This window comes from Gymnoscopelus microlampas, assembly GCF_963454915.1.
Source record: "Gymnoscopelus microlampas genome assembly, chromosome: 6".
Lineage (NCBI taxonomy): Eukaryota > Metazoa > Chordata > Actinopteri > Myctophiformes > Myctophidae > Gymnoscopelus > Gymnoscopelus microlampas.
In genome coordinates, this window is record NC_139943.1 from 56778141 (window position 1) to 56806029 (window position 27889).

The window sequence follows — 27889 nt, forward strand, 5'->3', positions numbered from 1 at the left end:
CCCACTTCTAACACCAATTGTGACGTTTTGTTTCTATACAAAGTACTCAATTGACAATTGAGAGAAATGTGACTTTAAAACATTTAAAGGCATATTTATATTTACTTTTAATATTAAAGGTAGGGTAAGTGATTTTCTTTGGTTAAAATAAGTGTTAAATAGCTCTATATTCTGATAGTACTCATTGCTATAGAGTGTTTGTTCAGTAAAAAGGAGTCTCCTTGTCTCTCCAGCTCTTTATAAAACAGAAAATGCATTTTCGTTTCAGTTTCAGCTGCATTTTCGTTTCAGTTTCAGCTTCATTTCCAATTTTATCCAATCAGGATAGAGAACTCAATCGGGATATAGATTAAACAAGTGAAATTGGAAGTGATGACACTAAGAAATGAGCAGGCAAAATTGGAACTGGAACACTATAAAAATGAAGCTTAAAAATGGGTACTTTCTCCTGATTGGCTGAGATTTTGACACCTACCGGAAAATGTATGTTCTGTTTATTAAAGAGCTGGAGAGACGGGGAGACTCCTGTTACTGAACAAACACTCTATAGCAATGATTACTATCAGAATATAGTGCTTTAACCTTTTAACATAATACTTTTTGTTTTAACCCAAAAATATCACTTACCCTACCTTTAAACACACATGAACCCAACTTTGAGATACACTGATTAAAATGAGGACCCATTTTGACCCATTAACAAACACCAGCCTTGGCTCAAAACAAGTTGGCAAAAAACATTGAAGCGAAACTAATATTGAAAGAAGTATGTAGAGAAAGTCTTACGTTGCAGGTTCTTGTTTTCACGCTTCATGGTCTCCAGTTGGTCCAGAGACTCCTCGTAGGAATTCTTCATCTTAAACAACTCAGTGCTGAGAGAACGAGCATCTTTCTGAGCTCCCTCCAGCTCTGCCTGCCCCTCTTCGAATTTCTGCTTCCATTCTGCCAGGACCTGCACACCATTTATAATGACCACCACTTTATGGAGGCTAAAATCATTATGTTTTAAAATAATCCACTTTATGTCAAAGCACCTTATCGAAGTTCCTTTGTTTCTTGTCAAGGTTGGCAGCCAAACCATTGGCCCTCTCCACATCAATCATGAGGTCTTCCACTTCACCCTGGAGTCTATGTTTGGTTTTATCCAGAGAGACGCACTTGGAATTCACAGCCTCAATTTGCTCCTCGGCTTCCTGAAGACGCTGGGCGAGCTTCTTCCTGTTGGTCAGTTTAGAATGGGATCAAATCATTGTGGATAATATTTAGTATAAAGAGTGGTACCTGATAGTGTAAAACACTGATCACTTACTTTGTATAGTTAGTAGTACCTGATAGTATAAAACACTGATAACTATATAGAGAATGGTACCTGATAGTGAAAAACACTTACTTAGCTTCTTCCAGCTCCTCAGTGCGTTGGACAGCATCAGTCTCATACTTGCTCCTCCACTGAGCCACCTCACTGTTGGCCTTGGACATTCCACGCTGCAGTTCAGCCTTGGCCTCCTGTTCCTCCTCAAACTGCTCCCTCAGAAGGTCACAGTCATGGCGAGCTGATTGCACACCATGGGCAAGGGCATTCTTTGCCTGACAAAAGAACATTGCCAAAATAATGTCAACTGAATATAATAACACAAAAATATAATACAAGGCCTGTTTGTGGAAAAAGAAAATGCTCCTCACCTTGACCTCCTCTTCAACGTGTCTCTTCAACTCCTCAATCTGCTGGGTGAAGGCCTGCTTGCCTCTGGTAAGCTGTGAGACAAGACCGTCTTTCTCCTCAAGTTGACGAGAAAATTCACCTAGTTAGAAATGGAAATATTCCTTAAAAAAAAGTTGTATCATCTAATTTGGATATATATTCGTAAAAGGCCTGGGAAACTGTTAATCATCATCTCTAAGTATGGAATTTGGTGACATTGACAAGCCATGTCAAGTAGACTTTACAAAGAACGTTTACCATTTTCCATCAACAGTCTTGCTCTCTGAGCTCCAATATCATTTATCTGGCGAACATTCTCGTCACACTTGGACTTGATTTCACTGAGTTGGTCCTCAAGGGTGCGGCACATCTTCTCAAGATTTCCCTGTTAATTAACATTAGACAAATTAAATTAATGGCTGTGTGACCTACATGTGTTAGGTCATGTTCCTTTTTACAGCAGTTCAATATTATACAAATTTCTCTCAATTGCCAATCGAGTACTTTGTTTAGAAACAACATGCTACAAGTGGTACCAGAAGTGGGATCAATCACTGGCCATCAATCATTGCATTTAGAGTATTTGTCTTGTGTGTGTTTTTTTTTTATTTTATATTGTTCATTGAACAAGTATTATCTGAGGAATTATCCACAGACATTCCATTCTTACCTTTGCCTTAGCGACAACCTCCATGTTGCTGGACAGGTCATCGATCTCCATCTTGTATTCGCTCTTCTCCTTCTCCAGTTTCTGCTTGACACGCTGGAGGTTGTCGATCTGTTCACCCAGCTCCGCAACGCTGTCAGCCTGTTTCTTACGGAGGCCAGAGGCGGTGGCCTCGTGCTGCAGGGTGGACTCTTCGAGGTCACGACGCAGCTTCTGGAACTCAGCCTCGCGCTTCTTGTTCATCTCAATCTGAGAGGCGGTGGCTCCACCAGCCTCCTCCAGCCTCTCACTGATCTCCTCAAGTTCCCTGGAGAGATCAGCTCTCTGCTTCTCAACCTTGGCACGAGCGGCACGTTCAGCCTCGATCTCTTCCTCCAGTTCTTCAATACGAGCCTTTTCAAATTAACGATGTTAGAAAGACATGTGAAAATCATGATTTACTAAAAGATTTAAACACTTGAATGAACCCTTGCATCCCTAGTTTGGGCATGTCATAATAAGCAAACATTTACAAGCTCACTACGTGTTCTGACGCGACACATTGTGAGCTTATGGATCAGCAGTGGCAAAAAAAGGAGGGGGCCAAGTATAGACCCATGGGGTATCCTGATCAACTAAGTATATAGGGTTTAAGTATAGACCCATGGGGGACCCTGGTCAACTAAGTACATAGGGTTTAAGTATAGACCCTGTTTAAGTATAAACCCTGGTCAACTAGGGTTTAGGCGGTTCAACTTTAGATTTGAAAGAAATGTTAAACACCTGAAGTTCTTTGATCTTCTTCTGCAGCTGAGCCCCCAAAGATTGTTCATCCTCAATCTTACTCAGAAGCTGGCTTGTTTCAAACTCCTTCCTGTGGAATACAGTACATCATATTTTAGTGTGATTCTGCAGTTTTTTCTCCATGACATTTCATTGTTATTATTATTAATTCATTCATAATTATTCATATGAATTATTATTATTATTAATAATATATTATTATCATGTTCCACATTACTTCTTTATCTTCTCCTCTGACTGCTGTTTGTCATTCTCCAGATCCATGATGGATTCCTGGGCCAGTTTCAGATCCCCCTCAAGCTTTCTCTTGGCTCTCTCCAGGTCCATGCGGAGCTTCTTCTCTTGCTCCAGAGAACCCTCCAACTGCACAATAATAAAAACAACAATGAATAATTCAGTACAACAATAAACATAATGTGTTCAAAACATATTGATTCACTTGATGAACTCACATCATCAACTTGCTGTTCCAGCTTGGTTTTGGCCTTGGTCAGAGTGTTGACTTTGTCTTCCTCTGCCTGCAGGTCATCCAGGGTCTGCTGATGGGCCTCTTGGAGGGCCTTCTTTTCCTTGGTCAGCTTAGCAAGACCTTCATCCTGAGAGGCCATCTCCTCGGTCAGGTTCTTCACCTGAATAAGCACAGAAACAGAACTTGCGTTATAAATTGATAAGAGAACTAATAGAGTGTATAACCATGAACCTTGTTCATAGAGTATAGAGTGTATGATCATAGAGTGTATGATCATGAACCTTGTTTTCAGTGGCGTGTTTCTCCTTCTCCACTTTGGCCAAGGTCAGCTCCAGGTCATCAATGTCCTTCTTGAGCTCAGAGCATTCATCCTCCAGCTTCCGCTTCTTGGCGGTCAGCTCAGCATTGATCTCCTCCTCGTCCTCCAGTCTCTCAGTTGTCTCTTTGAGCTTTGCCTCCAACTGGATCTTACTTTTAATAAGACCCTCACACCTCTCCTCAGCATCATTCAGACTATCTTCTCCCTTGTGGTCACAAATATAAAAATAAGTAAACATGTCAGTGTAGTGACCCCAGACAAGACCCGGCCACAACATATCTCTGCCAATCGAGCTTAGCTCCACTACAATCTGGCGTAGTTCGACAGGATGTGGAGTGGGGGGTCCTCAATGATTTTGTAACCCCATTTTTTTCACCCAGTGCTAATTGTCTAGTAATCCTGGGCAGTGGGCACTACACTCCCTCTGCCAACCTATGGAGAGCTCAGAGCCGAGCTCATGCCTCTTTCAATGCATGAGAGCTAACAAGCCTGCCTGTAAGAAAATCAAGTCAAAAGTTTGTAAAAAAAAAAAAGTCTGACACTAGCAGGTGTAAAACTACAGGTCATTCATATGAACTGTCACTTCCTATATATACTCAATTTCAAAGGCTAAAAGCTGGGTCCTTGGTCGGGTTGCCAAGTCGGGGAGCGCGGTTTGATCCCAGCTCGGTGCACAAACTCACTACATCAGCATTTGTTCAGGATGAATATATGAGATAAGATAAGAGAAAAGATTCAAGCTCACGGTTTGAACTACAAAACGTCCTTGCAGAAATGTACTTACTGATGCGGCTGCCAGTGCCAGATTATTCTTTTCCTGCACCAGAGACACCATCTTTTCCTCCAGTTCTTTTTTCTTGGCCAGGGCAGTAGCCAGGTCAGTTTTCATTTTGTCATAGTTCTCCTTCATATTGGCCAGCTCCTTCTCAGTCTCAGCACTCTGCAGAAGAGGCTTGATCTTGAAGAACATCAACATCCATGGCCAGTGTTTCACGTTGCAGAATGCACGCACGTTGAACTGGATGGTGAGAATGGCATCTCTGTTGGGAAAACAGTTACGGTAATTTAAAAAGTGTACTTTAAGAAATTGTAACTAAATACTACATTAAATTATGCAGTCAAAGTATACCTTCTTTTCACCATCTCAATGAACTCCAACCGCATGAGGAAACCTCTGCAGCGAGCCTGAATCATGCCGACCAGAATAGCCAGCTTCTCATCTCGCATTTCCTCCAGCGTACCCAGCAGACCAGCTTTGAAGAACACCTGCATAGAATATTACAAAGTATATATGTAAATAATCGACTGCAAAACCAACGTTTGGTCCTCTCTCAATAACGTTAAACAAGGTTCGCAGTGCGTTTACCTTGGTGTGTCCAAACTTGTACTCATCATGAGGTACATCAATGGACCCAAGCAGCTTCTCAGAAGCTTTCTTATTGTCCATGAACTGGCCCTCGGGACATGCGCTGGCGTTCAGTACTTTGTACCTGTTTTGCAAAAGTGCATGGTTCATTTTGCATGCCTCCCGTTAATAGTTACGGAACCTAACCTTAAAACCTGGAATAAAGACATAACTACCTCTGCTTGAAGTCAGCGTATGGGATTCTGCTGGGGTAGCCCTTCCTACAAATCCTGATGCCCTCCAGCACACCGTTACACCTCAGCTGATGTATGACCAGGAAGTTCTCCATCAGCCCTGTAAAGATGTTGTTTCATTATTACTCTCCGCAGGAGAGTTTTGTTTTCACTTTCTAAATATGACACACCGATTGGTCAAGCCTCACGTGACACGTGACAATACGGTGAAATACTGTATAAATACATGGCGGTGTCTTTGCCACCGTCAAAGTGAGGTAAGACAGGAACCATCACGAAATGGCTGCATGGCTGATACATAATTGGCAGATAGGACAGATAGGACACTTATATAGACAGGAGGGATATGACACTTACACAGACGGATAGGACACTTACAGTACACAGACAGGACGGATAGGACACTTATACAGACAGGACGGATAGGACACTTATACAGACAGGACGGATAGGACACTTATACAGACAGGACGGATAGAACACTTACACAGACAGGACGGATAGGACACTTACATAGACAGGAGGGATATGACACTTACACAGACAGGACGGATAGGACACTTACAGTATACAGACAGGACGGATAGGACACTGACAGTATACAGACAGGACGGATAGGACACTTACAGTATACAGACAGGACGGATAGGACACTTATACAGACAGGAGGGATAGGACACTTACACAGACAGGAGGGATAGGACACTTACATAGACAGGACGGATAGGACACTTATACAGACAAGACGGATAGGACACTTATACAGACGGATAGGACACTTATACAGACAGGACGGATCGGACACTTATACAGACAGGATGGATAGGACAGTTAGAACATAAGAATTAGAACATTCCCAACATTCCCAACACAAGTCTGGTAAGAGTGAGGTAAGACAGGAACAATCACGAAATGGTTGAGAAATGGCGGATACTGTAACAATTGGATAGGACACTTACACAGACAGGACGGATAGGACACTTACACAGACAGGACGGATAGGACACTTACACAGACAGGACGGATAGGACACTTACATAGACAGGACGGATAGGACACTTATACAGACAGGAGGGATAGGACACTTATACAGACAGGACGGATAGGACACTTATACAGAGAACATTCCCAACATTCCCAACAGCGGAGAGTTGTGCTCCGAGGAGCACTTTTTCTAGTTATTATTATTATTATTATTATTATTATTATTACTCTCCGCAGGAGAGTATTGTTTTCACTTTCTAAATATGACACACCGATTGGTCAAGCCTCACGTGACACGTGACAATACGGTGAAATACTGTATAAATACATGGCATCACTTTGACAGTGTCTGTGCCACTGTCAAAGTGAGGTAAGACAGGAACCATCACGAAATGGCTGCATGGCTGATACATAATTGGCAGATAGGACAGATAGGACACTTATATAGACAGGAGGGATATGACACTTACACAGACGGATAGGACACTTACAGTACACAGACAGGACGGATAGGACACTTATACAGACAGGACGGATAGGACACTTATACAGACAGGACGGATAGGACACTTATACAGACAGGACGGATAGAACACTTACACAGACAGGACGGATAGGACACTTACATAGACAGGAGGGATATGACACTTACACAGACAGGACGGATAGGACACTTACAGTATACAGACAGGACGGATAGGACACTTACAGTATACAGACAGGACGGATATGACACTTATACAGACAGGAGGGATAGGACACTTACATAGACAGGACGGATAGGACACTTATACAGACAAGACGGATAGGACACTTATACAGACGGATAGGACACTTATACAGACAGGAGGGATTGGACACTTATAAAGACAGGATGGATAGGACAGTTAGAACATAAGAATTAGAACATTCCCAACACAAGTCTGGTAAGAGTGAGGTAAGACAGGAACAATCCCGAAATGGTTGAGAAATGGCGGATACTGTAACAATTGGATAGGACACTTACACAGACAGGACGGATAGGACACTTACACAGACAGGACGGATAGGACACTTACATAGACAGGACGGATAGGACACTTATACAGACAGGAGGGATAGGACACTTATACAGACAGGACGGATAGGACACTTATACAGATAGAACATTCCCAACATTCCCAACAGCGGAGAGTTGTGCTCCGAGGAGCACTTTTTCTAGTTAATTTTATTATTACCCTTATTATTACTCTCCGCAGGAGAGTTTTGTTTTCACTTTCTAAATATGACACACCGATTGGTCAAGCCTCACGTGACACGTGACAATACGGTGAAATATTGTATAAATACATGGCGTCACTTTGGCAGTGTCGTTGCCACTGCCAAAGTGAGGTAAGACAGGAACCATCACGAAATGGCTGCATGGCTGATACATAATTGGCAGATAGGACAGATAGGACACTTATATAGACAGGAGGGATATGACACTTACACAGACGGATAGGACACTTACAGTACACAGACAGGACGGATAGGACACTTATACAGACAGGACGGATAGGACACTTATACAGACAGGACGGATAGAACACTTACACAGACAGGACGGATAGGACACTTACACAGACAGGAGGGATATGACACTTACACAGACAGGACGGATAGGACACTTACAGTATACAGACAGGACGGATAGGACACTTACAGTATACAGACAGGACGGATAGGACACTTACAGTATACAGACAGGACGGATAGGACACTTACAGTATACAGACAGGACGGATAGGACACTTACAGTATACAGACAGGACGGATAGGACACTTATACAGACAGGAGGGATAGGACACTTACACAGACAGGAGGGATAGGACACTTACATAGACAGGACGGATAGGACACTTATACAGACAAGACGGATAGGACACTTATACAGACGGATAGGACACTTATACAGACGGATAGGACACTTATACAGACAGGAGGGATTGGACACTTATAAAGACAGGATGGATAGGACAGTTAGAACATAAGAATTAGAACATTCCCAACACAAGTCTGGTAAGAGTGAGGTAAGACAGGAACAATCCCGAAATGGTTGAGAAATGGCGGATACTGTAACAATTGGATAGGACACTTACACAGACAGGACGGATAGGACACTTACACAGACAGGACGGATAGGACACTTACACAGACAGGACGGATAGGACACTTACATAGACAGGACGGATAGGACACTTATACAGACAGGAGGGATAGGACACTTATACAGACAGGACGGATAGGACACTTATACAGATAGAACATTCCCAACATTCCCAACAGCGGAGAGTTGTGAGCACTTTTTCTAGTTATTATTGTTATTGTTATTATCATTATCATTATTATTAGGATATACTAAGGACACACTGGCCTAAGTTGCATTAAATGACCACCTCTCAATCATTATTTAAATTAGTATTTTTTGTGTTTTTATATATACACAGTATAAATATATATATATATATATATATATATATATATATATATATATATAAAATATATATATATATATATATATATATATATATATATGTCCCAGGTGTTTACCTGGAGTCTTGGACTCGTTAGGAATCAGGCAACGCACAAAGTGAGGATGAGTGCTCCTCAGGTTGGTCATCAGCTTCCCCAGGTTCTCCTATCAATACATAATAAAAAGATAGGTAGTAGGTCAGTTAAAAATTGTACAATATTGTACTTTTTCCTTCAGTTGCTTTGCAGATGTAGATTATTATTTAAAACATTTAGGCAGAACATACAACATACGTTAAGCCCTATTTTATTCTACAGCTATTCAAGAATAGCTGATCTGTAAGCTCACAACATTGTTTATTTACAACATGAAAATATATTGTGCCTATTTGTTACATGACTAGATAATGTTGATAATGAATAAATATTCTTACCCTGAAAGCAGCAGACACAGTCATCATAGAACCACCCTTCTTCTTCTTGCCTCCTGCCGACGTTCCTTTGGTCAAAAGTCAAATAAATTCAGAAGTCCGATAAATTGTAGTCTATAGACCACCGAAGTCCTGACGTCAGTCGTTCATCCCCAGGTTCGTAAAGTAATTTCGCTATGGAGAATGACATTGGGTCATCATAGCATCGTCTCATATAACAATTGTGGTCCAAAAATAAACAAACTGTCTCGGCGTTATTGTCAGGGAGGAGGTTCTGTATCGTTTATGATAGTCAGTTACTTATATTTGATACAGTCTGTGGAAAACTGCGAACCAGGTAGACAAACCAAGGATGTGTAAATTACGTCAGACTTCGGTGGTCTATTAGCTCAATGGTAAAAGATCCAGCACTTTCACAGGAAACCGGGTTCAAATCCGGGGTAGAAGAGGAAAGTTACATAGTGCAGCTTTAATATCAAGTTGATGATTTTACTGTCAAATAATAATGTAATTATTTCATTAATTTGGTAATTGATTTGATTAGATATATCTCCCTTATTTTTTGGGGGAGGATAGAACACAGCAAGCAGTCTCAGGAGGAGGATGTAACACATTATATTATATTATCTTGCCCAGCTATGGGACGAACTGCCTCCCGGGTTGCCAGATCATGTGCGCATATCCCCCCACGGATGCGTCGACCGGGTATGGTCTAGTCATATTAATAAACATACCTTCAGGCTCAGGAGGAGGATAGAAAACAGACAGCAGCTTCACTGAAGACTTCTGGTACAGCTGCACCACAGAGTCGTTGAGGGGATCCTTGTTTTTCTCTAGCCAGCCTAGGATGCTGTAGTCCACCGTACCGGCGTAGTGCACCAGGGCGAAGTGGGGCTGCATTGCCTCAGGCTTGCCTTTGACAGGCTTGGGCTTCTCAAAGGCTTTGCACTTTCCAAGATGCTGATCATAGAGCTTGGCCTTGAAGGTGGTGTCTGAGGCCTTTGGGAACATGCACTCCTCTTCAAGGATGGAGAAGATGCCCAAGGGCTTTGTGAAGGAGACAAAAGACAAATCAAAAACCAAAAGCAAAAACTTAATATAACATGAACAATATTATTGTATTGTTTTGCCTCCTGAAAACGTAAACGTACTGCGGAATGTCAGGATAGGCCCTTTTGAATATATTTGAATCTTGATCAATTCACCTGCCTGAGTCTCATAGCTCACGTTCCTCCACTTGCTCCTGTTTTCAATTAGGGAAACACTCTTGGACTGCTACGTTCTTTATCCAACTCAAGATGATGGCCATTATTATCGTTTTAAACTTAAACAGTACATTAAAATAATTATGTATCTGAAAACATTTGAGGTGAGAAATAAGCAATGCACTACATAAACGTGTCTCAGTCGGCCTCAGTCAGCAACGCTCTCTCTGTCTGCCAAATGCACGACGAGGCAACAAACAGCTACGCTGCTGTGAGACGAGACCTCGTCTATCCCATTGCTCGAGGTGACGGGACCGCCTGATTGGTTTAAAAACACCAAACCTGTTTCTGAGCTAAGCCAAAGACAAAAAAAAAGAATGACAATCTACCTCCCATTTACTTTGGGATGTTTTATCTTCATAAATGAACCATCTTTGACTAAGCTTAGCAGAAAAGTTAGCAATGAAGCCATGTCATGGCGTGTCACAAAATAATAGTATACCTTCTCAATGAGCTCAATGCAGACCCATGTACCTACCTTCTCAATGAGCTCAATGCAGACCCATGTACCTACCTTCTCAATGAGCTCAATGCAGACGGCCAGGTCCATGCCAAAGTCAATGGTATCCCAGGGAATGCCCTCTTTCTTGTACTCTTCTTGTTCCAGTACAAACATGGTGTGATTGAAAAACTGTTGCAGTTTCTCATTGGTGAAGTTGATGCACAGCTGCTCTAGGGTGTTGAACTGTAGGTGGAAATATCATTACTTTAATCTTTTAACCCATTAAGACCTGAGGCCAAATGTCTTCCGAATCCTAAGACGTTTTCTGAAAAACCTATGTTGCAATAAATTGATTGTTGTCGGGCAGAAACCTCTCCAGATCTCCAGATTTGAACTGTTTGTGTTTTTTCGTTAAGTAACGCCTTAATTGCACAAAAACACCTAGGGGATTCTTTGTGTGTCCTACCGGAGTGACCGCCGGTTATCAAATGATTCATCAAATCAAATGATTGGCTTAGGAATGCGATAAAAACAAAAACATCTCCATGAATTCAATGCTTCATGGGGTGTGTAATTGGAAGAAAATAAGTCTTCTTTTTCATTAGTCTACAACTTAAAAAACAAGTCCATGCTTACATCAAAGATTTCAAAACCAGCGATGTCCAGCACACCAATGTAGTAGTTTCTCTGCTGCTTGGTGTCCAGCATCTCGTTGATCCTGATGACCATCCACAAGAACATCTTCTCATAGATGGATTTAGCCAAGGCACCCACTGAGTTCATTACCTAAGGAAACAGGAAAGTTATTAGTAGGGGTGTGAATTTAATTATTACATTTCTTCCAAAGAAGTATACATCCATGCATTTTCCACCCCCATTTAGTGTGGGTATAGCACAGACTGATTAACTTCAAATGAGACATTAAGTTATTTATTTTTTTGGATTTGTTTTGAATATAATGACTTTTTTATTACTTTAAAATGTTGAACGTTAAAATGTGTTTATTTCATTATAGAAGTGAAGGAGCAGCGGTTCTTTTGATTGATTGAATTTCTTGATTGAATATTTTATTAGGCAAAATATGTAAAACAGCACAATTACATTTAAAATACTTTGACTAAAAGGTCAGACTAAAAAAGTCATTGCGGTCTTGTTTCCATTGAGGTCCTTGGTATTCAATTCATAGTCATATATAGCAGCAATTCTATTCAGTGTGGTCTCTCATTGTTTCTTTAGCAGTGTATCATAATGGACATATAATATACTAGAGGTTTGTGTGTGTGTGTGTGTGTGTGTGTGTGTGTCAGGGCCACGGACAGGGGGGGATGGAGACATGGCAAACTTCTTAAGAATGAATTTACATTTGTGTGGTGGTGGAACTGTGCGTGTGTGAGTCGTCTTATTCGTGTCCACGCATGTGATGTGTAACTGGAAAAATGCCCATCCACCCACAAGGCAATTTTAATATAGGATTGCTACACAATGTGTAGTTTTTATGGGTAGCACTACAGTCAAAATATGTCAGACTGCAATTAAGTCTGGACACAACTCAAAAAGATAATACAGTTCTAATTCGATTGTTCAGACGTGACGTTGCGCCCCGCTAGAATAACTTCCGGGTCCAAGTGTTTTAATGTTAATAATAATAATGTTAAATCATAATAATAAATAAATACTTAGTACTTCTATGATATTAGCATTAAGACCCTTATTAACCCTCAATGTTTCATTTCTGAAAAAGGAGGTTATTGTAAAAAGATTTACGGGTTCCAACATGTTGTTTACAATGAAGAGTGGACGGCGCTGGTGCCTTTTGGACCCGGACGGGACGTCGGACTACAAAATTACGTCAGACTTAAGAACCGAATGGTATGCTGTCAAGAATATAAGGTGTGTATGAATTCAGAACAATACAATAAAGTAACTTTCTCACCTGTGACACAGTTTGTCCCTTAGTGACATACTCGTTTCCAACCTTCACTCTGGGGTAGCAGTAAGCCTTCAGCATCTCTCCCGAGTTCAGACCCATTAGGTAGGCAATCTTGTCAGCCTCTAAAATAAGTCATAAACATGTATAATGTATTAAAATACAATACTCATGATGAACTATTGATTGTTTTCATTCCATGGCTGAAGATAATGCTCACCCTCTGTGCCGTCAGGCTCAGCCTGTTCCTCACGCTGTTTCTGTTTGAACTTCAAGACCCCATGATGCATCACTGCACCTGTAAACTTGTAGATGTACTGCTTCTCGTCATTGTTGAAGCCCAGGACGTCAATAGCATCCTGTGTTCAAAAGATTAACATTAACACATTACTCTAACAAACATCCATCCATCCATCCATCCATCCATCCAGCCAGCCATCCATCGATCCATCTTCAACCGATTATTCGGAATCGGGTCACGGGGGCAACAGTTCCAGCAGAGAGCTCCAGACTTCCCTTTCCTGAGCAACATTAGCAACTTCCCCCTGGGGGATCCTGAGGTGTTGCAAGGCCAGTGTGGAGATGTAATCTGGTCCTTGGTCCCAGTGGGACATGAAGCGAAGACCGCCCTAGGGAGACGCTCTGGAGGCATCCGTAATAGGCTCTATGCACAGCAGCCATATTATCACTTCCTTCACAGGTGTTACCAATGATACTAATGAAGGCTCTGTTCCATTTAGTGTAGCACAGTGGTTTCCACGACCCCCATAACTCTGAGAGTGTACAAATGGAACCAAATGGACCCTTACGGGTCCATTTGGTTCCATTTGTACACTCTCAGAGTTACACACCTGTAAGGGGCCATTTGGAAGCCCATGAGGGTCCCTGGACCCCAACTGTAGACCCACTGGTGTCACAGAGTGTTTCCAGTGAGTCGACATGCACAATATCAGCACCCTGACTCTGTTTGACCAGAATGGAACAGAGCCTTCATTAGTATCATTGGTAACACCTGTGAATGTCTTCATAAAATGGCTGCTGTGAATAGAGCCTATAGTTGCCCGAACCACCTAGGCTGGCTCCTTTCCAAGTGAAGGAGCAGAGGTTCTACTCCGAGTCTCTCGCGGATTACCGAACCTCTCACTCTATCTCTAAGGGAGAGAGACGGCCACCTACTGTATCTGAGAAAACTCATTTTGGCTGCTTGTACTGTATCAGCAATCTTATTCTGTCGGTCATGACCCCACACTTCATGACCATAACCAACATCACTTTGGAAAATACATGCATTGCACTTGCAGAGCAACTGACTGTACACTGAATTATATTAGAAACCTATTATAAACATATGTTTACTGACATCAGTGGCGTCCAGCTCAACTTTGTCGTCAATGCTGGCCACAGTGATCTGACCCATGCTGCACAATGGGAAGTCATAGGGGTTGTTGGTGATCAGACACATTTCTGAAAAGGGATTAAAAAAGAAAAAGGGTGAACATTTGCTATTATTAATTAATTGATTAATTAACTGCATCATTGGTCCATTTTACACTTACCAATAATCCCAGGTTTGTGATTGGTCATCATCTGATAGAAGATATGATATCCTCTCTCAGCAGGGAGCTGGTAGGTCACTCTGGACTTCTCCAGCAGATCTATAAGGGTTGTATTATTATTATTATTATTATTATTATGTAAGTCAAATGTATTCCTCAAAACATTAAGGCACATATAATGTAATTATCATATGTGAATTTCATACTTACATGTCTCAATATCAGCACTGGACAGTTTACCGCTATTGTTGAACCAGATTCGAATGAATTTACCCTGTTTCATAAAGGACAATTTGTTAAAAAAAAAAAAAAAAACTCTCCATTATGAAGTGATTGCAGGATTTCTCAATACATCATTATTTTACACTTACAAAGCGAGAGGAGTTGTCATTCCTCACAGTCTTGGCATTACCATAGGACTCCAGCAAGGGATTGGCTGCAATAATCTGATCCTCCAGTGACCCCTAGACATCACCAAATTTAGAATTTGGACATAATTCTTTTAAATTGCATTGCTATATTGCATATGTACATTCTTTATGTTCAAAATGTGTAATTTGTCCCAAGTTTGAAACCTGTACAAATACCTTGAGTTTGCCAGCACCGACTGGTGCCTCCTTTTTTTCTCCTTTTTCAACAGAACTAGCTGCTGTTGCAAAGTACTGGATGACACGCTTGGTGTTCACAGTCTTTCCAGCACCGGATTCTCCACTGGTTATAAATGCATACATTCAGAGAAACACAGTTTGTGAATTTGATTACAATGCTCTTTTTTTAAGCTTAGTAGATGAGAAACTTACGTGATCAAGACAGACTGATTCTCTTTATCTGTAAAATGTAGAGTATACTTTTTAGTCATGGATACAGCAAAACCATTATAGTTGTATATTTGTTTACATTGTCCTGACCAGTACGTACCCATCAGCATGAACTGATAGGCGTTGTCAGAGACAGAGAAGATGTGGGGTGGAGCCTCCACACGCTTCTTGCCTCGGTAGGCGTTTACAACATCCTGGTCGTACACTGGGAGCCACTTGTAGGGGTTCACAGTTGCACAGAACAAGCCAGAGTAGGTCTGAAGGGGACAAGAGAGAGAACATTATAACATACAACATAGCAGCGAGCACCTCACATACCTGGGACAACGGATGACTAGGGCAGGGGGGCAATGGTGGAAAGCACCTAAGTACATGTACGCAAGTACTTCAGTACAATTTTGAGGTATTTGAACATTACCGGAGCATTTCCAATTTTCAATACATTTACTTCTACTCCACTACGTTGCAGAGGCAAATATTGTTCTTGTACTCCACTACAATTATTTGAAAACTTTTAGTTACTAGTTACTTTGTAGATTTTGATATGGGAAACAGAGTATGTCTTCATTGCAGTATTGATCATTTTACTTAAGTAAAAAATGTTAATACTTCTTCCATCACTGGCTACTATTGCAGCCACCAGTTCCAAGTGGCATCAGGGAACAGCCAAGCATTATTACACACCATCTTGTTTTGTTTTTCTTCAGGATGTTACAACTTTTGAATTTGTTCCCTTTTCTTTGCTATTGACCGCTCAGAGCAGAACGCTGTACTGTTCTCAGAGTCAGCAGGTATAACATCTTACATAGATCATCCACGCTGCATAACGCTCTTTGAGGTTATACAGGACAGTGGCTTCAGTGAGGTGGGTCATCATGGCCATGTCCTCAATCTTGTCATACTTGGGAGGGTTCATAGGGGTCACATCGTCCTCTTTCACAGTTTTTTCCTAGACAAGAAAAACAAGAAAACACAAAACCTCAGAATGTGTTGCGTTGTACTATGCCACTATTTGATTTTAGATACACCTACGTACCTCCTTGGTGTCGAGCACTTCCACGGTGACTTTGCCGCCGTCCTTCGATATGATTTTACACTTGAGATACAGCTCCTTAGCGTCGGCCACATATGCAGCCGTTTTGGCATCAAAGGGCGCAGTTTGAGCCTCGAGTCTCTCCCTCTCTGGCTTACGGAGATACATGGCGGCCTTGCCATATTGCTCCATCTCCGCGTCCGTACTCATGGTGGCGGCTTTCTGTGGACAGAAATAAAGGTGGCGTTGATGCCTTTGCTGACTTGAGATCTGAACAGAGAATTGTAGGACTTTTTAGGGCTAGTCTTGTTGGTTAGTTGAATAGAAAAAGGATGAACACTCACCCCTCTACAGCTGGAACCTTCAAGTGCAATCCCTAAGTGTGTGTGTGTGTGTGTGTGTGGGGGGGGCACACCATTTTGAAGAGGAAGAAGAAGAAGGAGAAGGTTTTATTTGTCAGTACTCAAAGTGCAATCTTGTGTGGTCCACAACGTACTATGCTACAACAACAATGGCTATAGTAATAGTGAATGAAATCAATATATAATCAAAACAAAGATAAGAATAAAACTACAATTTAAATAACATGAAATAGAAAGGTAACAAATATATATGTGCAATTAGACACGAGGCGTATACATGTACAATGAGGCATAATATGTAGCTTTAGAAAACCTTGTGTATTTGCTATAAGCAGATACTAAAGCATCAATAGTAACAGTAACTAATATTTATACTAAAACTGCTAGTAGTCACAATAGAAGTCACATACCTTGTATCTATATATTGTTTATATCACGGGCCCTATAGAGACTTGACAGGAACACTGCACACTCACTCATCAAACGTCACAACTGCTTATGTTAGCTTGGAAGTGACTGTTTGGGAGTGTTGTGTGTTTCATATTTGTATACCGGTATACAAATATGAAACACAAACAACCCCAAACAGTCACTTCCAAGCTGGCCAGCGATGATACATTTAGAAGCAGTTGTGTAGTTTGATGAGTGAGTGTGCTTTGTCCCTGTCAAGTGTCTATAGGGCAAGGGCCGCTCTGCAGTGGTGGAAAAAGTACTCACATTCTTTACTTAAGTAAAAGTATCAATACAATGTAATGTATCAATGCAATGTAGAAGTACTCCGTTACAAGTAAAAGTCCGGAATTCAAAATATACTTGAAAAGTACTTAAAAATACAAAAGTATTGGTATCAAAATGCACTTAAAGTACTAAAAGTAAAAGTATTAAATATTTGAAAATAGCAGATCTACAATCTATTAAAAAAATTCTATCTGCAAGGTAACTAGTAACTAAAATGTTCAAATAATTGTAGTGGAGTAAAAGTACTATATTTGCCTCTGAGATGTAGTCGAGTAGAGAATAATTGAAAATTGGAAATACTCCAGTAAAGTAAAAATACCTGAAACTTTTACTTAAGGTACAGTACTTGAGTAAATGTACTTAGTTACTTTACACCACCGCTGCTCTGTGACAATACATTGTGCAATGTTGGGTTGATCACACTATACGAAAAGACTACTGATTCTATTTGTTTAATGGTACATTACACCATTAAGAGACAGTTTGATTCATTTTTAGCATACGTGTTAGTTATATTCATCCCATGAAATTAAATTATATTTGCTCAAATATAATTTTTGTTTAGTCTCTTATTTCTGTTATTCTAATCTATTCTAATGTCATTGTATGAATTAAGGTTACATTATTTGTTTGTCAAAGACAACTGAACAGATTGTCAGGCAGTTAGCATCTTACATTTATTTCACTATAAATCACAGCTAAACAAGTCTCACTCACCTCCCAAATGAAACTCTGAAATCGCCCTGCGCTCAAACCATCTCACACCGCCTCTTTTATATTGAGGGTTTATTGCTTGCAACGCAGGAACTATAAGTAGGGACATGCCTTTAAAAGGATTTTAATCAGTATCTGTCAACATGCATTTTTTTTGTTCATGATTTTATTAGTCATTAACATCTAAATCCTATCATTATACCGTGGTGTGAAATTGTAACACTACCTTCAACCTTGCCCACCAGAGTTGGTATCACTCGTAAGGCATTTCTGACATTGACTCCATACCAGGTGCTTGTAATAAAAATAATCAAGGTTTATTGGCAGGGTGCTGCTGGGTTTCTTCATTGAGTGTTGAATGAAATGCTAAATGTGATCTTACTATAACGGACGCAAGCAAAGAAAAAAACAAGCAGGGGCGTCAATTGGGCTCCCAAGGGCAGGGGATGGCAATTTCCACTCGTGTCCGCTTTTAACCTGACATTCAGTTAATTTCCTTTCCTTTGGGTCAGTTCAGGGCAACCAATGGTTTCTAACACTTTTGTTCAAGATTGTAAGTTATTACATACACATAAAAGTATTTTCTGTCTTCTGATTCATTGTGTTTTTAATTATTGTTGTACATGAATGAGTATTGCGTTCTGTATTGTTACCTCGGCTACATTGAAAATGAGGGCCTGCCCCTCAACTATACTCAGAGTTTAAATAAAGTTTATGATGGTGATGAACCTCAAATTAACTTCTTCTATGTATATTTGCTCCACTTCTGAATGTTTTTCGCGGATCAGCTCGGAATTCATCTCAATCCACGGCCATCCATCTACACATCTAACACATGATACATGTCTGCTAACATTCATACATTCATTAGCCAACATCAATCTGTGGCTAATGAACACGTTTTGAGCTTGTAGATCAGCAATTTTTTTGCTATTTTTTAGAAGATGCAACTCTACTAATGTTCCAATCAGACCAGGAACAAACAATAATGAATATTTCTGGACTACGCCTAAGCAAAGGCCCATTACTTTCCTACTAACACTACTAACTCCTTTAAAGGTGGACTCTTTCTAATTATGTTGTTCTTTGCATTTGAAATGTCTTATCTATTTCATCTAAGTAAGTAAGTCGGAGAGGCTTATTGGCGGTATCAGCCGAGAATATGGGAGTCTGTCCCTGTTACAATGATATAAAATCTCCCTTATTTGGTGGGGGAGGGTCTATTTTATTTTTTTAATCCCCTAGGGAGAGCCAATGAAAGGGTATTTCTGTCAAAGGGAGGTTCATGACTTAGTTTAAGCAACCCTTCAATTTAAATACTGTAAACTCTGGTCATTCAACTCATCCAGAACACAGTTATACACAAGTATAACTGTCTTTCATACACATGTGCCTCTTGACCGAGTGTGTGGACATGTCACTGAGCTGATCCTCTTCTGTATTAGGCTAGTTATGCTTGAGATACTTGAATTAAAGCACAAGCCTCCTCAAATGACCACTGATTATTTTTCCGCCAATGCTGTAAAAATAACAGACAGGGGGCCTAAAACAGACCAATACCTCCTCCTATCATTCTGAACAACCAGGCAGTAGAGGTGGTGACCTGAAATGGTAAGTTCAGTTTATGCTGAAGGGTTCATTATTTTAAAGGGGCTACACCATGAATTTTAACTTTTTCTTCTTTTTTGTGTGTTTTTGGTCTCCCCTACTTCTCTTCTATCCCCAAAAATACCCCAGTTTGAGCACTCAGGCTTTCACAGCAAATCTGGGGTTTTCTGTAAATTGGTCTCAAAACAGGCCAAACTGATTTGCACCCTGACGTCACGTCACGTCACGTCAGGGTACAATTTTTCAGTTCCAACCCCCCCAAAAAAAAATATATATATATATATATATTTTTTTTTTTTTTTCGTATTTTTTTTTTACTTTTTCCACACAGAACCAGGAGATAACATGCATACAAACTGGCTCAATAGTGCCCTGTGCCAAACAGGACAATGTGGTATTGCAGGTGAAAGTGCTTTATAAGCCAGAGAGAAGTTAGTTGGAATGAGTATATCTGAGGCTTGATTTAGCCTCAAACCTTTTGAAAAACGTTTCAGGGACATAAACAATATGATATTAAATATTATTATTATTTTTTAAATTCATGGTGTAGATCATTTAAGGTGTGGCCAAACGAGCAAGCCTCCTCCTCAGATGTGTTGATGACCCAGATATACCTGACCTTCAGCAGAACAGTCCAGGAATATGCTTGACCTACTGTATTTGGGCAGGACTCTCACACTTGATCCCCGATCTGCGAAGTCTGCAGAGACAGTGCGACCACGTCATCGGGATACCAACAGATTCCTTCCCTTGTCTGGAGAGAGAGGAGGCCACTCTAATAGAATTCAGTCGACTATACTGAGAGAAGACCAAGTCCTATGATCCAGAGGCTGTCTGCAAACACAAATCCAGTGGTGGAAAGTAACTAAGTACATGTACTTAAGTATTGTACTTGAGTAAAATGTTGAGGTATTTTTAACTTTTGTCCTTTTACTCAAGTAAATTTGTAATGCCGGACTTTTACTTGTAACAGAGTATTTCTACATTGCAGTAGCCTATTGATCTTAGAGCGGTCCTCTTTAATCTCTAAGAAACATCATAAAACTTGAAACTTGAAATAATGTTATGTTATGTTTATTTATTTTACATGGACATCGCAATCACATTGGACGAACCAGGTGCATTGCTTAAAGTGTATATAGCACAAGTGCTAATTTTCAACACCTGTCCACATGTGAAAATATGATCATAGTCTTTATCACACATTTATATACCAACAGTCGTAGATGGTTTTAGAAGTTTCTCCAAAATTAAATAAAGAATGAAGAAAAATAAATGTTCACTAAAAATCATGTATGTTCCAAGTACAGTCATTTAAATGTTGCATCAATCTGAAATGTTGCTACTGCTGCATTCTAAGAGCATGTAACAATAACATACCTTATTACTGCTGCATTCTAAGAGCATGTAACAATAACATACCTTATTACTACTGCATTCTAAGAGCATGTAACAATAACATACCTTATTACTGCTGCATTCTAAGAGCATGTAACAATAACATACCTTATTACTACTGCATTCTAAGAGCATGAAACAATAACATACCTTATTACTGCTGCATTATAAGAGCATGTAACAATAACATACCTTATTACTGCTGCATTCTAAGAGCATGTAACAATAACATACCTTATTACTGCTGCATTCTAAGAGCATGAAACAATAACATACCTTATTACTGCTGCATTATAAGAGCATGTAACAATAACATACCTTATTACTGCTGCATTCTAAGAGCGTGTAACAATAACATACCTTATTACTGCTGCATTCTAAGAGCATAACATACCTTATTACTGCTGCATTCTAAGAGTGTGTAACAATAACATACCTTATTACTGCTGCATTCTACTGTAAGAGCATGTAGTAATAACATACCTTATTACTGTTGCGTTATAAGGGCATGTAATAATAACATACCTTATTACTGCTGCATTCTAAGAGTGTGTAACAATAACATACCTTATTACTGCTGCATTCTAAGAGCATGTAATAATAACATACCTTATTACTGCTGCATAATAAGGGCATGTAATAATAATAATACACATTATTACTGCTGCATTCTAAGAGCATGTAACAAATAACATACCTTATTACTGCTGCATTCTAAGTGCATGTAATAACTAGAAAAAGTGCTCCTCGGAGCACAGGTAGGTTATTGTGGCCTCCTGGTGGCGCTATAATTTGCCAATGTGAAAAGGGTGCTATTTCAATCGAACACTGCATTCATGATTTCAGGCATTTTGTTCCAAAAACGTGTTTTGCTAAATTAGACCTGCTGGTGGCGCTATAACAGGCCAATGTGAAAAGGGTGGCATTTCTTCCTCGGCATGAGGGCATGTAACTATAACACACTTTATTGAACCTTAGCCTTGAACCATGCATTTACAGTACATCACTGTGGGAAACAAAACACATTTAATTACCGGGTCTTTGTGGGAAATGATTAAGCAATATTGTCACATCATCAGGTTTCTAAAACAAAGCAGGTACTTCTACTCCACTTGAGAATTTCCATTCTGTTTCTCCATTTGACCAACTGCCAATAAAAAAAGGAGGGGACGGTACCTTCGACTGTCTTAAATACCAATCCCATTGATATTTGCGTAACCCTCTGTCCCTGAGCCATCCCAAATTAGCAAAGTGTGTTGGAATGGAAGAGCTGGAGAGGGTTGGATCATTTAAATACTTGGGAGTTATATATATATATATATATATATATATATATATCATATTGTAGTGAGTGTCTTGGGCCATTATTCACCAAGGGCTCTTTGAGCGAGTGGGGGGTTGAATAGAGACAATAAGGAACAGGTGTGTGTGTGTGTGTGTGTGTGTGTGTGTGTGTGTGTGTGTGCACGCGCGCGTGCGTGCGTGCGTGCGTGTGCGTGTGTGTGTTGTCGTCAGTATGAGCAGTGGTGGAAAGTAACTAAGTACATTTACTTACGTACTGTACTTAAGTAACATTTTGAGGTATTTGTACTTTACTTGAGTATTTCCAATTTCCAATAATTTACTTCTACTCCATTACATCTCAGAGGCAAATATTGTAGTTTTACTCCACTACAATGATTTGAAAACTTTAGTTTCTAAGTGGATTTTGGATTATTATTACAAAACACAAATTAACCACTTCAGCCATACATACATTTTGGCCATTTGAAAATAGCCGATCTACAAGCTCACAATGTGTCACGATGCGACACATTGTGAGCTTGTAGATCGGCTATTTTCAAAACATTTTTATAGATTTGAAAACTTGATATTCTGCATAATGAGTACTTTTACTTTTGGTACTTTAAGTACATTTTGATGCCAATGCTTATATACTTTTACTCAAGTACATTTTGAATTCCGGACTTTTACTTGTAACAGAGTATTTCCACCATGCAGTATCGATACTTTTACTTAAGTAAGACATTTGAGTACTTTTTCCACCACTGAATACATGGGGCACGTCGTTCTGCGTGCCCAAAGTGAGAGTTTGCAATAAGTTCATTCTTGCAATTCCTACAGTATCACATCATATTTGATTCTATCGACATGGGTAGAATTTATTAAGAGAATAGACGACACATGTAAAAAAGTGATAAATGTGATGAGGTGTTTGTCAGGTAGTTGCTCTGCACTGGTCAGGATTAGATTACGAAGTGTGGCATAAAAAACAGACTTAAATAGACTGGATGTAAGTTCAGGCCAAGCGTTACGAGTATGTAGGGAGCATTTAAAACATCACCGGTGTCTGCCCTGCAGGTGGAGACGGGAGAAATGCCTATATGGATTTAAGAAGAAAACAACTGATGGCCAATTACTGGGTAAATCTGAAGGGACATAACGAGTATGTACAGGTGTATACAGATGGTGCTAGGAAGCCAGAGACAGGACAGAGGAGTAACAGGTTGTAGGGGTAGCAGTACCAGGAAAGAAATAGGAACTAGAAAAAGTGCTCCTCGGAGCACAGGTCTCCGCTAGGTCAGGTTTGGCTTTTATTGGCATTTGCATTTATTCTTAGCCTTGCATGGCAATCGGACACTGCATTCATGATTTGTTTTGCTAAATTAGACCTGCTGGTGGCGCTATAACAGGCCAATGTGAAAAGGGTGATATTTCTTCCTCGACCTAGTCGGAATGTGCGTGTGAAATTTCATGCAAGCTGCGTACATGATTTGAGGCATTTTGTTCAAAACGGATCAATCCTGCAAACTTTGGAAGCCAACCTTTGCCAATGAGGATGGAATATGGGAAATCGGCCAGATCCGTGTTGATCACATGACTATAGAGATACTGTGTACAGATTTGCATGACGTTTGGATAAAATCTGTAGGAGTAAATGGGTTTTGCACAAATCGGCCTCCTGGTGGCGCTATAACAGGCCCATGTGAAACATGTGGGGCAGAGGTTCTGAATTGGCATCCAGAGAGGGTGTGTGCACACTAGTTTCGCAGCGTCCGGGCCAAACGGTGCCAGAGATTAGCTGCTCACGGACGGACAGTACACACGGACAGACGGACAGAGTGCAAAACATACTCTCTTGCCATACCTTTCGGCCTGGCGGAGACAATTAAGACGCACGTATAATGATCCAGGAGTTTACACGGTGGAGATAGTGTTGGTAGCACTAAGATGTGTGGAAATAGCAAGGTTAGATAAAGTGGTAATATGTTCAGATTCAGCATCAGTTTGAGCAAGTTGAGTGATTGATTGAATATTTTATTGGACAAAAATGCAAAACACGAGTACAGTCAAACACTTGGCCTAAAGGATATCACCAAAAATGGCCTATGTATTCAATTCATCAACATATAAAAATAACACCAACATTCAATATCATCGCAAAACACTATGTACAGAGTAGAGGAGAAAAAAAGGGGGGGGGGGGGGGGGTATTCGCCTGTCTAAGGGAGAAGTGATACTTACCTCCCCCTTTGGCCTCCTGAAAGATGAATTTTCAGGGATGCCAGGGAACCACATTTATTAAGGGATGGGGTCAGGGCAACAACACAAGGTCATTTTAGTTGACCTTGTGTTGTAAACTCTACTTCCATGTGCTTTTTCTCTACAACCTTCTAAATAAAGTATTCAATCAATCAAAGACTATTTTGAAAGCCAATCCCACTTTTAATTGTTTAACCCTGTCTTCTACCCTGAGCCATCCAGCAAAATGTTAGTTTTGTTTGTTTGTTTTTGTCTTTAGTGTAATTGAGATGTTGGAGTACCAGGAGGTGCAAGTATAGTCAAAGTGGCATTGCATGAGGGCTCCGACAAGAGTCCTGACAGCACTTTTGTTGACAAAAGAGGGAATTCTGCCCAAAAATCTTGTTCTTTGATTAACTTTTGTATCACCTTTGTTGCCATGCTTTCACCTTTCAGGTTTTTGTCAAGAATACAGCCCAAATAGGTAATATCTTCTTTGCTAGAGATTACTGTGTCATCAACTGCCAATTATGTTACTGAAGGAATGTTTAGACCCAAAAAGAATGGATTCTGTTTTACCAAGGTGTAGTGACAGTTTGTTATCAGTAAGCCAAGTACGGATTGCAGAGCTGAGAGCTTTCTCAACCTGCAATTTGTCATCGCCTGAGATCAGGAGTGCTGAGTCTTCAGCGAACAGAAACAATTTGCAGTTACAGGCAGCATTCATGTCGTTAATGTATAGAAGGAACTGTAACGGCCCTAGTATGCTTTGAACCCCGCAGCTCACGGGGAGGGACAAGGACATGGTTCTGTTGATCAAAACCAGTCGCCCTCAGCTTATTCAGTAGAATTGAATGATTTAAAGTGTTGACCACTTTTTGAAGGTCCAGCATGACCATGCTGCAGAATTTGCACGAGCCTACCTCGCGTTTGATGTATTCGGTCAAATACAGTAGGCACGTGTCAGTGGAGTGGGACGTTCCTCCGTTCTGAAGACAGATTGGAATTCAAACAGCAGCTTACGCTCGCTCGCTCGGTAGCTGTTGATTTGTTCATGGATTAATCTCTCTATAACCTTTTGAAACGGGGCGGTAGTTGCCAGGTTCTAATTTGCTTCCATCTATATACAGAGGGATTGCTCTCACCATGTTGAATTCTTGTGGGACGTGACAGTCACTGACTGATGAATACATTTGTAATGTGGGCTACTATGGGAGCAATAGAGACAGCTGTGTCTCTGAGGAATCTGGTGTTGATGTTGTCAAGGCCGGTGGCCTTGTTTGGCTGGAGGGCGATGAGTTTATGAGTTTCAGGTCATTTCATTCAAACAGCCGCCAAGATATACTGTATGAAGTTCTTGAGACGGTCACCAGAATAGCAGAACAGGGAGTTCAGGTAAAATTGGTATGGGTTAGTTAGGCCAGTGGTTCTCAAACGTTTTCATGTCAAGGACCCCCAGTTTGACACTTATTAGCCTGTGTACAAATGGAACCAAATGGACCCTAACGGGTCCATTTGGTTCCATTTGTACACTCTCCGAGTTACAGACCCATAAGGGTCTATTTGGCTCGTAATATATCATTTAGCTGGGGACCCCCTGGAACTCCCCCAAGGACCCCTGGGGGTCCCCGGACCCCACTTTGAGAACCAATGAGGTAGGCTACCAGCACATGTAGAGGTGGAGGGGAATGAGAATGAGGTGGATGAATTGACAAAGGTGGCTTTAGAGAAAGGAACAGTGGAAATGGAATCAAGTATTAGTAAGTCAGAGATCAAGAGTGTAATATGTGGTACATTAAATCAATGATGGCAGTAAAGGTGGGACAGAGAAAGAAAATGAAGACATTTGGATGAAATTCAAAAGAATATAAAAGGCAATAGGGTTGGTAGTGGGCAGAGCGAGGAAAGGGTGGTGACAGGACATTAAGGCTGGCACACTGTGGCCTAAATAAAAACACTGAGGATGGTTGATACAGTAACATGATACAGGTTTATGTGAGTGTGAGTGTCAGGAAGAGGAGTCGGTGGAACATAATTGATGAGGTGTAGAAGATATGAGACATGAGAGGCGGATAATACCTGTCAGTCACCTTATGTGGACGATGTGGTCGACACAAGCTGACGTTTTGCACCTTAATCCCATGTACATAGCATGTACAGTATATATATATATATGCTGCTATGCTCATTCACCGTCATGTCTTACCTCAGGTAACTTACCGTACCTTATGTCTACTTAACGCACCTTATGTCTAACCTCAGGTATAGACGCCTTAACAGACAACGTCACACTGATAAGAACCAGTATACGCGCGCAGGCCGGCACCAAATGAACCCCACCGCTCATAAGATGCAATGTAAAAGTGGTCACAGCCTCACGTGTAAAACTGCATCCCATCAAACTTTCAGATGCTGTTTTTCTCCCAGTATGGAGCAAGAATGCTTAGGAATTTTACTGTGATCTCTCGCTCTTGAAATATATAATCCTTGGTTTCTGTTGTTTGTAAACAATAATAACAATTCAAAGCAGTTGTCCCCCAAACCCCACCTCTAGTGGCTGTCATAAGAATGTGGGGAGCGCTCTATGGTCATGGCACCAGAACCTGCTCTTGCTCGCGCAGCTGAGCCTAATTTATTCTCCGTCCCGCGAAGGTGTCGCGCACAGAGAACGGCCGAGAATAGCAGACCTCCAAGCTCACAGCGGTCGCATCGGTTGTGAGCACACAAGAGGAAGTTGAATGAACTGAAACCGCAAAACAACAGGTTTGGGGATCTGTTGGGAATTGATTACATGAAAACAGTCGTCCAGTCTCAATGTTGGTAAACAAATAATTGGTCTATACTTATTACTTACCGTACCTTATGTCTTACCTCAGGTACTTAACGCACCTTATGTCTAACCTCAGGTATACTTACCGCACCTTATGTCTATAACCTCAGGTATACTTAACGCACCTTATGTCCTTATGTCTAAAAGTACAATATTTGCCTCTGAGATGTAATGGAGAAGTAAAAATATTGAAAATTGGAAATACTCCATTAAAGTGAAAAAAAAAAA

General features: G+C 40.6%; 1 protein-coding gene across 1 annotated transcript in view; it reads right to left on the reverse strand.

Annotated features, from left to right (window-relative positions):
* Positions 1-16699, reverse strand: part of LOC311046676 (myosin heavy chain, fast skeletal muscle-like) — a gene marked incomplete at both ends in the record, with an annotated part of 20649 nt that extends 3950 nt beyond the window's left edge. Inside the window, 30 exons of the mRNA XM_084059168.1 lie at positions 787-952; positions 1035-1218; positions 1391-1587; positions 1684-1802; positions 1961-2087; positions 2373-2762; positions 3132-3222; positions 3370-3515; positions 3605-3781; positions 3903-4145; positions 4725-4980; positions 5070-5206; positions 5307-5430; positions 5522-5639; positions 9096-9183; positions 9452-9516; positions 10183-10495; positions 11228-11398; positions 11792-11941; positions 13089-13207; positions 13303-13441; positions 14443-14546; positions 14639-14737; positions 14849-14912; positions 15010-15102; positions 15226-15349; positions 15439-15466; positions 15557-15713; positions 16262-16405; positions 16493-16699. Coding sequence (XP_083915294.1) covers positions 787-952; positions 1035-1218; positions 1391-1587; positions 1684-1802; positions 1961-2087; positions 2373-2762; positions 3132-3222; positions 3370-3515; positions 3605-3781; positions 3903-4145; positions 4725-4980; positions 5070-5206; positions 5307-5430; positions 5522-5639; positions 9096-9183; positions 9452-9516; positions 10183-10495; positions 11228-11398; positions 11792-11941; positions 13089-13207; positions 13303-13441; positions 14443-14546; positions 14639-14737; positions 14849-14912; positions 15010-15102; positions 15226-15349; positions 15439-15466; positions 15557-15713; positions 16262-16405; positions 16493-16699 — 4540 coding nt within the window. The remainder of the gene's footprint in view (positions 1-786; positions 953-1034; positions 1219-1390; positions 1588-1683; positions 1803-1960; positions 2088-2372; positions 2763-3131; positions 3223-3369; positions 3516-3604; positions 3782-3902; positions 4146-4724; positions 4981-5069; positions 5207-5306; positions 5431-5521; positions 5640-9095; positions 9184-9451; positions 9517-10182; positions 10496-11227; positions 11399-11791; positions 11942-13088; positions 13208-13302; positions 13442-14442; positions 14547-14638; positions 14738-14848; positions 14913-15009; positions 15103-15225; positions 15350-15438; positions 15467-15556; positions 15714-16261; positions 16406-16492) is intronic.
* Between the last annotated feature and the right edge of the window lie 11190 nt (positions 16700-27889).